Source organism: Xenopus laevis, chromosome 5S (genome assembly GCF_017654675.1).
Source record: "Xenopus laevis strain J_2021 chromosome 5S, Xenopus_laevis_v10.1, whole genome shotgun sequence".
Lineage (NCBI taxonomy): Eukaryota > Metazoa > Chordata > Amphibia > Anura > Pipidae > Xenopus > Xenopus laevis.
The window spans coordinates 80302546-80318513 of record NC_054380.1 but is presented as its reverse complement, the minus strand read 5'-3'; the positions used below and the strand labels follow the sequence as shown (position 1 = coordinate 80318513).

Sequence of the window (15968 nt, the reverse complement as noted above, 5' to 3'; positions counted from 1 at the left end):
AAACATGAAGTATAAACTGTGTAACACAACTTCATTAGTGGGAAACACCACACATACATGGACAGAAAGCTCCTACGTAACCTGCATGATTATTATAAAAAATATTAGTATCATTAGCTCTGCTTATTTTGCATCGTGGTATACGTGGATATATTGATAGAGGAAATATTGCCCAAAACCAATTAGCCACAGTTCAGTGATCTAAACTCTGCTCCAGTCCTTCCCCTCATTTGAATTCTAAAAACTATTGATTGTGTTACTTAATATTATAATATATTGTTTGTTTTTCCATAGTACCATTGTTATTCAATAATCAAAGCACCTTTTTTGAAGGCTGCTCTCTTTGTTCTGTCCACAAATCATTCAAGCTCTTTTTTTCTGTCCATGTAAATACTAGAAACAGAATCCTCATGAATCTCTTATTCTTAATTTTCTGCTAACATAGCCCTCATATCATGCCTCCCAATGTGCCTTCTGTTTTCTCTCCTTCATTTTAATATCCTAAGCCCTGTCTCTTCTTACCCATGCAGACCCCTTAAACACATTCACGCATCTCATCTTAAATTATCCTCTTTATCCTGGGTTTTATTTCTGTCTCTTCCATTGGCTCTTTGATATGCGCTTCCTCACCTTTAACCCTTTCTTTCTCATTCACTATATCATAACATTTGTTGCTCTATTTCCCTACTCTCTCTAGCTCTCTTTCTCTCTATCTCTTCTATTCCTTTTTTCCTCCTACATGCATTCTTATCTGATCCATTTTCAAGACAGGGAAGTTCACAATTCATCTGCCCTATTTGTCCTCTGAGCCATGAGTCATAGGTATGCAGCTTCTCTTTAAATGTCAAACAATGTTTATGTAAATTGGTTACAGAACAAATAGCCTTGCTAAAGCCATTTAACCATTAGGTGTTGCAGTTGCCGCTTATTAGCAGATGGGGGTTGTAGGTCACAGGGAACTTTTGAAAGGCAATGCTTGAAGGAAAAGTGTTTGTCAGCCAAGCAAATGTGCTAGATGCAAGATAGAAGTAATTATGCGAGCATTTGAAATTAATATACAGGTATGAAGCTTATTATCCAAGATGCATGAATTTTCTGGATAATCAGTTGTTACTGTATTGTGAAGTATCTTTCCTTAAAGCAGAACTAAACCCTAAAAATGAATAGGGCTAAAAATGCCATATATTATATACTGAACATATTGCACCAACCTAAAGTTTTGTTTTCTCAATAGCAGCAATGATCCACGACTTTAATGTGTTACAGGAGGTCACCATCTTGGAAAGTGTCTGCGACACTCACATGGTGGGCTCTGAGCAGCTGTTAAGAAGTTAAACTTAGGGGTTGTCACAAATTATAAAGCAGAAAATTAGGTGGGACTGAAATATAAGCTGATTATTAAATTCTCATTCTAGTTAGTTGCACTGGTTTATGTGCTGCCACTTATCTGTATTAATTAGTAATCAGCCTTATATTGTGACATTTATATTCTGTGTGTACTGTATATTGTGGATTGGTCCCAAAGCTCAGTAAGTGACAGCAGCACAGAGTATGTACAGTGAATCAGCAGGAAATAAGATGGCTTTAAGGCTTCTAACACATATAATTGGTTTGCTATCAATATGAATTTATGATAACTTAGTTCACGTCATGTATACAGTTCTGTATAACAGTACTATTTGCTATTTTGTATGCATTTAACATGCAAGCAAAACTCAAGGAATGTTTTTTTTAGTTTTGGGCACTATAAGACATGGCTTTGCAGTATTTAGAGGACATGGTTTTGTAGTATTTTGCAGCTTTCTTGATAAGGGATAGTAGACATGTTACATTAATATTTACAGGGTTCATGTTACAGTACAAGTTACAGGTGTACCAGACAGCAAAGGGGTACAGGATGACATCATTGGGGATTGAAGACAGGCAAAAAAGTTACCCCCTTAAAGGCTATACTATCACTTCGCAAAACCTTGTGCATTGTAGCAGTGGTGGAAGCTGGAAGCATAACTGAGTCTTCTTCCTCTATAACCATAGAAATCCCCCAATAGTGCTGCATTTCACTTTGCTGAAAAATTTGCAAACTCGCAGGACAATTAGTGAAAATATTCATACAGTATATTCATACTATGTATTGTGCTTTTTTGGCTCAGATGGCTTACCACGTCATTCCATTTAAATAAGTCTTCATTAATGATTGGTGAATAAATTTGCCTATTGTGAATTCACGGCAAATAAATTCACCAAAATTTCACCGGCATCAAAAATATTTGGATGCGCATCTGAAAAGTCACTCGCATCAAAATCGCAGCGTGTCAACACTATTCTCACATCCATTGACTTTAACACCAGCGTTGAATTTTTGGATGCGCGTCAATGTGAGTATCACAAATTTTTCACCGGATTTTTCAGCAAAGTGAAAATCTAACATAGATTTTTTCTTTAAACATTAAAGGGATACTGTCATGGGAAAAAACTTTTTTTTCAAAATGAATCAGTTAATAGTGCTGCTCCAGCAGAATTCTGCACTGAAATCCATTTCTCAAAAGAGCAAACAGATTTTTATATATTCAATTTTGAAATCTGACATGGGGCTATACATTTTGTCAATTTCCCAGCTGCCCCATGTCATGTGACTTGTGCCTGCACTTTAGGAGAGAAATGCTTTATGGCAGGCTGCTGTTTTTCCTTCTCAATGTAACTGAATGTGTCTCAGTGAGACATGGGTTTTTACTATTGAGTGCTGTTCTTAGATCTACCAGGCAGCTGTTATCTTGTGTTAGGGAGCTGTTATCTGGTTACCTTCACATTGTTCTTTTGTTTGGCTGCTGGGGGGGGGAAAGGGAGGGGGGTGATATCACTCCAACTTGCAGTACAGCAGTAAAGAGTGATTAAAGTTTATCAGAGCACAAGTCACATGACTTGGGGCAGCTGGGAAATTGACAAAATGTCTAGCCCCATGTCAGATTTCAAAATTGAATATAAAAAAATCTGTTTGCTCTTTTGAGAAATGGATTTCAGTGCAGAATTCTGCTGGAGCAGCACTATTAACTGATTCATTTTGAAAAAAATGTTTTTTCCCATGACAGTATCCCTTTAAAATTAATGCTATGCAATGTTATGGCATGGTGTACTGTGGTGATGCTTAATGGGGGGACAAATTCACTAATCATCCTTATGGATCAATCGATTGGAATCACCCCTTTATAATTTTTTTACTTATTTAAAAAAAAAAAAAAGTTGGTTCCTAAACCAAGGTAAATGACAACAGCACAGAGCATATGCTACAAATTGAAACGAAAGAAATGGGGCGTTTCGGGGAGCATTTTTGGAGGCACCAATATTTATTGTTAAAGGGTTTTAATAAATTTCTAGCCTAATACTAATTAGAATTTTAGTTCTTCTTAAGGCTAGCAACAGACATTATGGATTCTCTAAAGGCAGGGTGGATTTTGGAGCATAATGTAAAATGTTTAGTTTCTGTGCCGAAATCCACTACTGTGTCTGCCTGCACCCAATCACCCAAGTTTGAATTCAGTTTCCAGCCCCCCTAGATTCTGCAATCATACAAGCAGGGACCACTGCACTGGTTTCATTGGATTTTTTTTTAATTTGGTAGAATAAATGTTTCTAAAATGCCACTATTACATTTCCTAATATTTGGATTTCTAAATATCAATAGAAACTGTTTTCCTTAGATCAGGTATTGCAGAAATGGAAAGAGCTCCCTTTATGTCAGCTACAACTGGTGCTTGTTGATAATGCATCAATGTGAAACTACCCTACAGAAACACTGGATTATGGATTACCCATAATGCTGTGTATTTAATGGCACATTTAGGTGATGTAAAATAATGGTTAAAAAAATAAATGATTGGAAAAAATAAACTGCAAACCTTTATAAATGTGTTTAGTTTTTGCAATGGGTATATTTTATATAAATGGCCCTAAGTATGAAAAAATTATGACTAATTCCATTTAGAGGATTTACCTTTTTTTGCGTGATTTTAAATTTTCTAAGAGCAGCAAAAAACGAATGGGGTATAAATTAGAGGTGAATGTTAATTATGCTTAATTAGTATTCTCTGTGTTTATATGTAGGCACTTCATCATAAATATTTTGGAAGAAAAATCATGTTTTAAAATGTTTTGTGCATGAGACATTAACTTTTTGAATCCTCATTTTCCTGCTGATAAGTAAATATATCAAAATGTTAATACCATTCTTCATTTCTTTTTCTTTCCTTTCTGCACCATAGAGAAGAAAATCCCGATATTCTGACCTTGACTTTGAAGTAAGTTATAATATTAATTAAATCAATGTTTCAGCATACAATGAACAGAATCTCACTCTCAGTGGTATCAATATTTATTCTTCTGCATGATAAAAAAATTAATATTTCAGGTTAATGAAAATTACATAAGACTGTAGCATATCATGTCATGACAAAGCCCCCATAACTTTCCTATAGCTGCCACAAAGTAAAATGCATCTCAAAATTCCAGGCAAGGGTAATCATACTTAGCTAAAAGCATCACGACAAACCTGAGAAAGAATGTTAAAATAGCAATGCGGCTTTTCATTAAATCAGTTGTATAAGGCAAAATCTTTCAAAGTGGAATAGCATTCAACTGAGCGAATACATTTCTCATATGAGATTGACCTAATGAAAAATATACAGCCAATAGTTATTATTAAACTGTAACAGGCAACAGTGTACACAAAACACATTATATCACTTAATTTCATCTAAGTATACAAACCGTATTGATTCATATGAGTCTGAAACATCAAAATACCATAGGGCTCATTTACTGTGTCCATAAGCATAGTGAGCAACTTTCTTAATTCCTGCAGTAAGTTGCACTTTCATTAAAGCTACTTGCCGCAAAATGTGCTCCTCGCACTTCCCTATAATTGCACTTCGCTCTTCTCCGTGCTACCTGTCTTCTGTCCCAAACTGAGCACCTTGGTTACTATTGACATAGGGCCCTGAGGGAATCCTGGAGCTGGTCACGAGGTGGTGGTAGCTCCAGGGTTCCCTCAGCATCTTGCATCTGTAGGCAATGTTCAGTTGTGCCAAAAGACACATCATCACTGGCATGCCAAACATCAGAAATTATGCCAGCAAATACTGGAAATAATGCCAGGCAGACTTCCAAAAAACTGTTCTCAATTTGTAACAAAATGCATGTGCAGTTCTGTCCAGGTTAGCAAATCAGATGCAATTGCATTAGGTGCAGCAGTATTGTGTCAAGAGAATAACCAGCTTCCATCCAAAATTAAACCAGAATTCTGGGGAAAAAAAAGGCTTATGGTGGGAAAAAAATTTCAAGCGATTGTACTCTAAATTGCACTTTGCTCACTGCACCTCAGTGTGATCCTACAGGGAACAGAATTGTACTTAGTACTGGGAAAGATCTATACTGGCACAATTTCAGAGAACCTCTTTGTAAAGACTAAGAGAAAATGAAGGCAGTATTGGGAAAGATCTATACTGGCACAATTTCAGAGAATCTCTCTGTAAAGAAGAAAAGAAAATGTAGGCAGTTTCCCAACTTTGCAGATGCACTTAAGGTCATAGTTAAATGTCCATCATTTTCTGGTTTCATGTTAGAAAATGATAACACAATTTGAAGGGTAAGGGAGCTGATGCTTGCAGTCAGCCTGTTTAATGCATAGTTGTAGCATAGGCAGTAACAAAAATGGAGGATGTAAGAAGGTAACACTTTAAACTATCTTCATGTTGCTTGAGGTCAGACCTCTAATATAGAATGTAAATTAGGTTTAACCTGAGAATGGCAGGTTAAATGAGCTGCCATTAATAGTTTGATTATTCAGCACCTAGCTTACAGAACAAGTTACATGTCAACTGTAAAAATAACCTTAACACATTTAATGTATGCAATAGCTCCACTGCTACAGTATGTGTAATCCAAACATATATTTATTCTACCCGGTAGATAACAAGAACAAAATAGCTTTGTAAATATTTGTAGATACAGTACAAATAAGATAAAAAAGCAAAAAGCCCTAACCCTATAAAACACTCTGTCATAAATAAAAACCTACATGAAGGCCAACTATGGATATGCTGGAATATTTTTTATAATAACAGTTGTTAACAAGATAGCACCTTCTGAATTGTATTTGACCTTTTGTCATCTCTTAACAAGTCTCTCAGGGTCTTTTTTTTACAATCAAAACATGCAATTTCAGACACTCGACTGCTCAAGGGTAAAGGTTGTGCATGGGCTATGACCCATCATGTCCTTTTTTCATCAGTTTGATCGATTCCGGGTCCTGTGCTAGACATTTCATATTGACAGAGTTCATCATGACTGTATTTTTTGCTCCATCTGTGAATACTTTATGATGTAAGGTAGCAACAGTATTCCATGGAGGTTTACTTTTGGTTAACTTGTTTGTTTTTTGACCAGCTGAATGGAGTAGAAATCCTGCTGCAGTATTAGTCAGTATCACCACTGCTAATTAGTGTTGGACCGGGTCACCAGGGGCACACCCAAAAATCTTAGACCAGGAGCCCACCACAAAACAGACCAGGGGCCCACTCTCAGTACAGTAGAACCCCATTTTATGTTTTTCACGGGACCAGAAAAAAATGGTGTAAAATCCAGGAAAATGTAAAATCAGGGAAAGGAATTATCCATTATATATAGATGGGACCTCAAAATAACAATGTAAAATGAGAGAAAACTGTATTAATATTCTTCTTCTTCTCACTCAACTGCTATTCTCCTAGTCTCTTTTCTTTACATACTATAATATTATAATCTATTAGTCCTTCTATTTAGCCTCTTTGTTCTCAAAAAAAATAGGGAATGGCCATTAAATAGGATAATTGTTTAGCAACATGAGGGCCCACTGACACCTGGGCCCACTGGGTGGTTTCCTGGTATCCAGGTGGGCCAATCCAACACTGCTGCTAATATTCAATCTTCTGCCAACTAAGGAACTTATTGGCTTTACTTTCCTCCACCCAGTCAGTTACTATTGATCATGGGCTCTTACTTAGTCCCTGGAGGGTTAGCCACCAACTTTAGAAATGTTCTTTTTCAACTTGTTGGCTTTGAAGGGAAAGCTTTGTGCTTGTACACAAAACCCAGACAAAGAGTATAAAAGTTATACAGGAGTTTGTGATTACTACATTGTAGATTCTAATAATTCATTATATGAACTAGTTGTGAATCCTTTTATGGGTAGCATTTTGCAAAACCTTTTTTTGGATGTTCTTTGGAAACAAATGTAACACTCCTCTTCAGCAAATAACACTCATACAGTAGCTAGCAAGCTAAGCTGTAATGGTGTGAGAAAACTACACTTTTGCTAGTAATATAAATATGTTTGTTATGCAATAAAAACAGATAAGGTATTTATTTAAGGGGGATCATAGCATTCAAGGGAAAGCAATTACACTGATTAATTGCTTTAGTACTAAGCACATTTATCATATGCTAGAACTGTTGAAGTTACAGACCCAGTAACGTAACTAGGCAGAGTCGGGCCCAGGTGCAGGCCGTGCAGCCCCCCGCCACACTTTAAAAGCAATTTTCTAAGCAGCCATAAGGCCAGGCAAATCGCCGGCGGGCCCCCAGGAGGTGCGGACCCTGGTACAATCACATCCCCTACTCCCCTGATAATTCCACTACTGTGCAGGAGTCTTGAAAATAATATGCTTCACAATACGCTTCTGGTTCACACCAACACCAAGGCAATTGCCAAGATAACGCACAAATGTAGAGTAGTACAAAATTGGTAAACAGATAAAAATTGCATCAAAAATAGTTTGAAAACTCTTATACTTTATTAATATAGTTCACAGAGAAGGTCAAAAAATGTGTGCGCTCAATCTGGGATATAGAATGGAGAGTTGGCGAACTCCGGGCCATTTCGCCTTTTTCAAAGAGTTTATTGAAGTTTTTTTGGGTTTAGGATTAAGGACTATGTCTTTTGTAAAGGATGTTAGTATCAGGCCTTAACACAAAGCATTAAAAATAGATGAAGGAAAGATAGGAAGCAACACATATGATATCCTATAGAAGATTCTATACACTGCCTTGATCAGCTTTGCCTGAAGTAGCTACCTACCATCAAATATTCTGTCTGAATCTTGATACAAACTACTGTCCTTTGATCTTAAAGTGCATTGCTGTTCATGTTTTGAGTAAATGGTTCTCAACTTTCACGCAATATTCTTTGCAACAAAGGATTTCTGGCAATTCCTGCCTAGACTCAGCACTAGACTCAGTAGAGGTCCTTTATGGCTTTACTGCTAATTACTAGCCATTGCCTGTTTGTGTTTCAGGACGACTGTTGATAATTCCTCCTTTATTCTAATATATTCTTATAGCAATATAACAAAATGTATTGTGCCACAGCAGCCCCTAAAACAAGAGAACAGGGGGTTGTCACACATACTATAAAAATAAGATTCCATCTGAATTAGTTGCCTCCAGCAGATTGTAAATTGCTCTGCCACACTATGTTGGTGGTGTATCCATTGTTACAGTTGCAATTCACTTAGATCCACATTTGCAACAAAACATTCTTCAGTGAAATTACTGCATAAATTTAGGATAAGTCTGCAAAGAGATAACAAAAACAGTTCTAGGCCTTCTTTGACATCCAGGGTTCAGTATAATAAACGTCACTAAGTTTGCTTGCACTCTCTAGAGCAAACAATCAGATTTTTGCTGTGAAATAACAAATTATAAAATACTACCTTTTGCTGCGGATCATTAGAAGTGGAGCAAATGTTGCACCTAGTATTGCATCAGGTGTTTTAGATTTAATGGCACACAAAGTGACATTTTTTCCACCCTCTTTTCCTCTTGCTTAAAACAAAGTGATCAGAGAATTGCTGAATAAAAAACATTATTATTTTTTTCATATTTTATCTTGAGTATATTGATATGTATTTAACTGCCCTCTGCCATAGCTGTACCTATAAACCAAGTACTTGCTAACGCAAGTAAAAGCAAACCAGAGAGTCTAGTACTCATATACGTAATACAAATTATCATTAACAGAAACTATGAATGAATGCAACCAAGCTAGAGAGGCCAGTACCAGAAATGCAAAATATCAACAGAAAAAATGGGATAAAAAAAAAACAATAACTACTAACTCAACTGGGATTTATGTATATTCACAGGCTGGTGAAGGCCTACGGAATATTTGCATATCATTATTGCCTAATCTCCCCTGTGTCAGATCCTGAAAAGCACAGAGCTGGTTGTAAATAACTGTCAAGCGTCAACATTTCAAAAATAATTTTGATATAAGGAAGCATCTCACTGCCAGAAATGATACCAGATCTATAAAACATGCAGAACCAATTATAATGCAGTATTGTTTAAAATGCCAAATACAGAGAGATTATCAGGAACTTTACACTGGGAATGTCCTGATACTGTAGATACCATATTTTTGTTTTTAAATGGAAGTATAAAACTGAAATTCATATAATAGTAATTTCAACTGAACACAGCTCCCTTAATGCTTGTTTTGTGAAAATGTTTTTTTAATTGCTGGGAAAAAAACTTGAATCTCATATGAAAGAAAAGAGCAGAAAACAATAGCACCATTAGAGATGTGACAGATGAATGTGGGCAGAACAATCCATTATTAAAGTCTACTCACCTCCACCATAATGACACTAAAGGTGATGACAATAACAGAAAATTCAGAAAATATGAATAATCACGGTATCAACGTTTTATGGAACTGCAGAATGAAATGTTCGCTATGGCAACTGTTGCTAAGATCCCTTAGTCTGACGTTCCTTGCTTCTTTATGCTGCATCGTGTTGAAGATGATGAATGCAGGATGCACTGCAGATATTGGAACAAATAATGAAATCTCAAGTGTTCTGGGTTAAAGCCTAAACAAGTGCATTATTAAAAATGTGGATCATAACATTTATTCTTCACAATCCTTTACAGTGTTTTTGCTAAACAGCAATTCTGTGATACTTTTATCAATCGATCACCCGAAAGGCCGGTTTCCTGCCCCCCACCTTCAATTTGTGATCAGTGCTCTTGATATCAGTAATAAAAATATAAGCTTTTTTTAGCAGAATGAGAACCATATGGTATGGGATCCATTATCCGGAAACGCGTTATCCAGAAAGCTCCAAATTACGGAAAGACCGTCTCCCATAGACTCCATTATATCCAAATAATGCAACTTTTTAAAAATGATTTAATTTTTCTCTGTAATAATAAAACAGTACCTTGATCCCAGCTAAGATATAATTAATGCTTATTGGAGGCAAAACCAGCCTATTGGGTTTATTTAATGTTTACATGATTTTCTAGTAGACTTAAGGTATGAAGACCCAAGATCTATTATCTGGAAAACCCCAGGTCCTGAGCATTCTGGATAACAGGTCCCAAATGTACTGCATTTTAAGAAAATATATCATAACCAGTAACCCCATTATAAAGTGAAGGATTGTTTTTAGGTTATCATGTTGAGGGAATATGTTTTTATTGCAGTTTTTGCTCTTCAAAATATTCTCCAAGCTACAGTTTGCTACCTGCATTCTCCAATAGTGGTACTACCTGATTGTCATAATATATACCGAATTGGATTTCATTGTGTAAAAGTGTATTCTTTTAAACATCTGCTGCTCATAGGCATAATGAATTATGAAGTACCTGTAATTGCCTCTCTAAAAGCACAAAACCAGCCCTTCCAAATCTGGCAACTGGAGCGATGGAGAGTGAATACAGACTATGGGACCCAAGAGAAGACAAATTTGCAGTTTGAAATGGATTTTCTTTTGGAAAGTTCTGTTCTTTCAAGCACCTGCGGCACAAAGGCAAAATTAATTATAAAGTAGCTATTACTTCCCCTGGAAGCCATAAACTAATGAGTGGACATCTGATAGCTATTAAATGGCTTATTACAGATTTGATACATTACATGGAGTTAGCACTCTTGACAATATTCTAAGTGAGACACCCAAAACAAGTTCCATTTTACTGGACTTTTTTAATAGCTTGGTATTTCATAAATATACAGTTTACTGCTGTTCTTATTTGTAAAGACAAAGCCTAGAGGTGAAGTGCAAGCTTTGTAGATCACGAGCTGGCTGAGTACTATGTTTTCAATGCCTAAAACATGATCTTAAATAATTTAATAGCAAAATAGTTTTATTTCAGATTTCCCTGTTTTACCTGTATTGGCCATTCAGTGACCAAAGTTCAATGACTGTAGCTGAGTATTCTGCTTTCAGCCCACATAAGTAGATATTTAGGGACCTAAATAGATTCCTAAGTTTTTCTTTTGATTTTGATGAAAAAAAAAGAGTATTTTTCCGATGGTGTTAAAAGTCCAAATAAAAAAGTAGTCCATCTCAGACCTGTATAAGTTAATGTCAGATGACCTGTAGATATCATGATCTGCACTGGATTTCGTTCAATAATGCAAAGATTTTGTGTTTTTCGAGGGCTTCAAATCCATAAAAAGCACAGGTTTCAGCAAAAAATGTGTACGATTTTGGGGTTTTTTCAAGATTTTTTCACTCACAATAAATTTTCAGAAAAATGTATTGATAAATGGGGGGGGGGTCAGTCCGGATTTGATCTGCATCATTTGTAGAAAATAACCCCCTTTGTGTGGGTAACGAATGACAACTTTTACATACTTATACAATGTCCATCCTCATATGTTCTTTGTCATACATTGCATTCCTTCTCACTGTGGGGCAAATTTACTAACCTCCAAAAATTCGCCAGCGATTGCTTTGCTCACAGCGCAACACTTTGCCAGGCGTAGATTTGCCAGGACAACGCTAATTCACTAAAATCCAAATCTGCGTCCTGGGCGCCAATCGCTGGTGAAGTTGCGCTAGCGTTACTGCGCCAAGCAAAGCGAAGTTGGGTTAGCCTTGCCTAATTTGCATGCAAGTCCGGCACAAGAGGTAATGTTCAGTAAAATCCGCATCTTAGTGAATTTGCGTAGTTACGTTCATTCGCCAGAGCACAAATTTGGCAGGCGTTAGGGTGCGAAGTACCGCTAGAGTCTATCTCCTTCGCTAGCGAAGTTACGCCAGCGACCGTTAGTAAATCGGTGAATTACCGAAATTACGTCATGCTGGCGAATTTTCTCCAGCGTTAGTCACTTTGCCTTTTAGTAAATTTGCCCCTGTGTCTTTCTATCTTGTTTTATTAATGACATTATACTGTGCCTACTGTATCTCTTTTCTAATGGTTTCTGTCTTCTTACATAAATCTGGTATTATTTTAACCAACCAAAGCTCTCTCTAATTATCTTTAATTATGCACCAAAAATAAAGCAAGAAAGCATAGCTGCACATGATAGATTTGCTTTGGTATATTTAATACACATGGGACATAGTCATCATTTGATCTGCAATATTAATAACTATCAAAACAGGCCAATATTATTATGCAGAGTTGTATAACTGCATATTCATATTGCTGCTTTGCTACCATAGTTTTGGTGTTTGCTTAGTATTTAAACCACTGGGTAAATTTCAAGAATTTGAAAGAGGATTTGTGTGATTTCAATTTTTTTTTTAAAAATAAACAAATCTATGAAGTCCAGTGTTTGTTCTTTCTTTACTAGTTTCTATTTTTTCATGTGGATTGTAAAATTATATCAAAAGGGAAAGTCCTTGCTTGGCTTAAATATGCTCTGACAGCATCAACACCTCTTAAGCTTAAAATGGAATGATCCAGCACTGGAATTCAGGATTTGCTCCTATTTATCTAGTCTCAGATTTGAGTTTTCTAGTATAGATTGCATTTTAAGCATACTTTTCCTGTAGTCTAGTTAGGATCAGGGCTGGATTTGCAGCACGTGTGACCCTAGGCCACACGGTCCTAGCGCCTGACCGCAGCTGACTGCACAGTCCTAGCATGCACTGCCTTTACACCTCTCCCAGCAAGCGCGCACACTGAGAACTGGGGTGCTGCGCATCCCTAGTGCTCCTCAACAATCGGCTGGGCGTGATGCCGTTCCTACGATTCTGCCGCCTTTGTGGCCTCACCACAATTTCAGGCCTGGCTAATATGATATGTTTCCTTATTTAAATAGAAACATATGATAAGTTTATTAGGAATAACTTTAAACAAATCTACCATACCATACAGAACTGATTTAATGTGCCCTGATGAATAAAATATAGACACCTTAAGGGGCAGATTTATTAAGGATCAAAGTGAAAATTTGAATTAAAAATTTTTTTATGGTCAAAACTCTCAAATTCAAGTTGTGAATTATCCACATTCGATTCGAGTTTTAATTTTAATTAGAATTTTTGAGATTTATCATACTCTGGCCCTTTAAGAACTCAAATTCTACTATTCGCCACCTAAAACCTGCCAAATTACTGTATAAGTCAGTTGGAGAGGATCCAGGGATCCATTTGGTGATGTTTGCAACCTTCCTGAAATACAAGGTTTTTTTCGGAGAAAAAAAACTCAAATCAAGTTTTTTAAATTCGATTAGAGTTTTTTAAATTTGATTCAAGTTTTTCAAATTCAAATCGAATTCGATTTGAGTTTTCGGGACAATTCAAATCGTCCGAGCTGAAAAAATTTGATTTTATTAATACATTTTGATTGGTCGAATTTCAAGTTTATGGGAGTTTATGCGAGATTTAAAAAAAACTCACAAATTCAAAATTGAACCCTTTATAAATGTGCCTCTATATGTAGTCTTTACCTGTTATTTTAAATAAACACCTTTATTATCCTGATGCATAGTGCAGACTTAGCATTTGTGATAAGGTATTCAATAGAACAATTAAAAACATTCCCAGTCTTCTCATTTGAGAAATACTTTCAATCAGCCTGAGAATGCAAACACTGCTAATTACTTAATTGAAGCAATTAAACGCTTGTAAAACCTTTTCTTTTACAGTATTTTTAATATGATAGCCCATTTCTTGTCTTTTGCAGGGCCAAGTACAATAGACAGTTCTTCTATGTGTTTTTGTATTGTGTATATACGAAATGAGTTTCGGGGGCCTAGCATAAAAGTCAAAAAAATTCTACTTTAGCCTTTGACAAATGAAATTATGTGTATGATACAGTGCTACCATGAACAATTAAAATATCAATTACAGTTAAAATATCACCCTTGTATATGTCTGCTTTTAGTACAGAAAAATACAGCCTTTTTGTTAACATATGTAATTACTCACTAATGGGTAGATTTATCAAAGGTCGAGGTGAATTTTCGAATGAAAATAATTAGAATTTTGAGCTATTTTTTGTGTGTACTTCGACTAGGGAATTGTCCAGATTCGATTCGAATTTAAAAAAAATTCAAATATCAAAATTGATCATGTACTTTTTTTTAAAAAAAATTCGACTTCAGCCATTCGCCATCTAAAACCTGCTGAATTGCTGTTTTAGTCTATGGGGAACCTCCTAGAACCTAATTGGAGTCAATTGGTGGATTTAGAAAAATCTAAGGTTTTTTTGGGGGAAAAACTTCTAATCGAGTTCAATCGTTTGCGCTATTAATTCGATTTAAACGATTCAAATTCATCGAATATGGACCTATTCGATCGAAAACGGACCTATTCAACCCAAAAAAACTTTGACTTAATTTCTGTTGGCCTTTTTTAATTTGAATTTCAAAGTTTTTTCAATTCGAAATTCGACCCTTGATAAATATGCCCCTTAATGTGCCGCACATATAATGCTGCCCGTGTTGCTACAATGAATAATGTGGCATCTCATCAAAATCCTAGTTTTATTCCCTGTTGAAACTCCTTAACAATCAATTGTTTAATCTCCTGGTGCCCCAACATATATAGTGTGCCTGTTATGGCTGACTTGCTTGCTGTAAAATGCTTTGAGTCCCACATGAAAAAGCACTATATAAATGATTCCCTTGTACATAAAATAAAAAAATATTTTCAATCTCTGAACTTTTTTTTGTGAGGTATTAAAGTAAAAAGTGTTAATGTAACTGCTTCAAAATAAGCATTTCAAATTTTTTTTGTTCACTGGAACACTGTCGGAAAGCATTGAAAAGAATGCTTTGACAGCAATTTAAATTATTTCCTTCTACTTCAACAAACATAAATACGGTAGAAATAAATATGCATTCATAGATAAATGGTACTCATTACTCAGTTCTCACAATATCACATGCTTATCTGCTATATTTTATATATTTCGATTTGTGCTAAATGTTTTTTTTTCCTATTTTTCCCTTTACTACACATTGGATAGCTCACTGAAACCTAATGCTTCAGTGAGCTATCCAATGTGTAGTAAAGGGAGAAAAAAAAGAACATTTAGTACAAATCACATGCAAGTTAATGCAGATGTGTTATTATTGTGCACCACATTATAAATGATGAATGTTACTATTTTTGTTCACAGAAAGTCATGCATACTAGAAAGAGGCATATGGAGTTATTCCAAGAATTAAATCAGAAATTTCAGACATTGGACAGATTTCGGGATATACCAAATACTGGAAGTTTGGTAAGTTTGCAGAACGATATACATCATATCATATACATGTATGTTTTTCATGAGTAGACAGTAAGCATAGCCAAAAATGTTCTCCCTCTTCAGTTTAACATTTTCAAAACTTCTTCATGAATTCTTGATTCTCATAAAAAGTTAAATCTAAAACATTAATAACTGGAGGAAACCCTTTCCATACTATGGCCTCGTGTTTTAGTGAAATGCTCAGGATTTCTACAATTGTACAATTCTAGGTATAATAGTTATCCAGTATATTTTTAGGGCAGTATAGCTCCTTGCTCAACAAAAGGTCAGTGAATATGGCCTTTATTGAACATTTCTTTAGCCTATCATTGTATTATTATAATTAAGAGTTATCTGACTTTTGCTATATCTTGAACTTTACTGTAAACTACTAAAACTGAAAAGTTTTTAATTTTCCTAGTTCCTGTTTATACCGAGCCCATTGTCGTATTTAAACAAAC

The 15968-nt window shown here is 35.6% G+C and overlaps 1 protein-coding gene across 4 annotated transcripts in view; it reads left to right on the top strand.

Annotated features, from left to right (window-relative positions):
- LOC108718003 (adhesion G protein-coupled receptor B3) overlaps nucleotides 1-15968 on the top strand; it is a 521962-nt gene that overhangs the window by 499680 nt on the left and 6314 nt on the right. For all 4 annotated transcript variants that reach the window (XM_041564704.1, XM_041564703.1, XM_041564701.1 and 1 more), the window contains 2 exons: nucleotides 4257-4292; nucleotides 15394-15498. In XM_041564704.1, the coding sequence (XP_041420638.1) occupies nucleotides 4257-4292; nucleotides 15394-15498 (141 nt within the window). The remainder of the gene's footprint in view (nucleotides 1-4256; nucleotides 4293-15393; nucleotides 15499-15968) is intronic.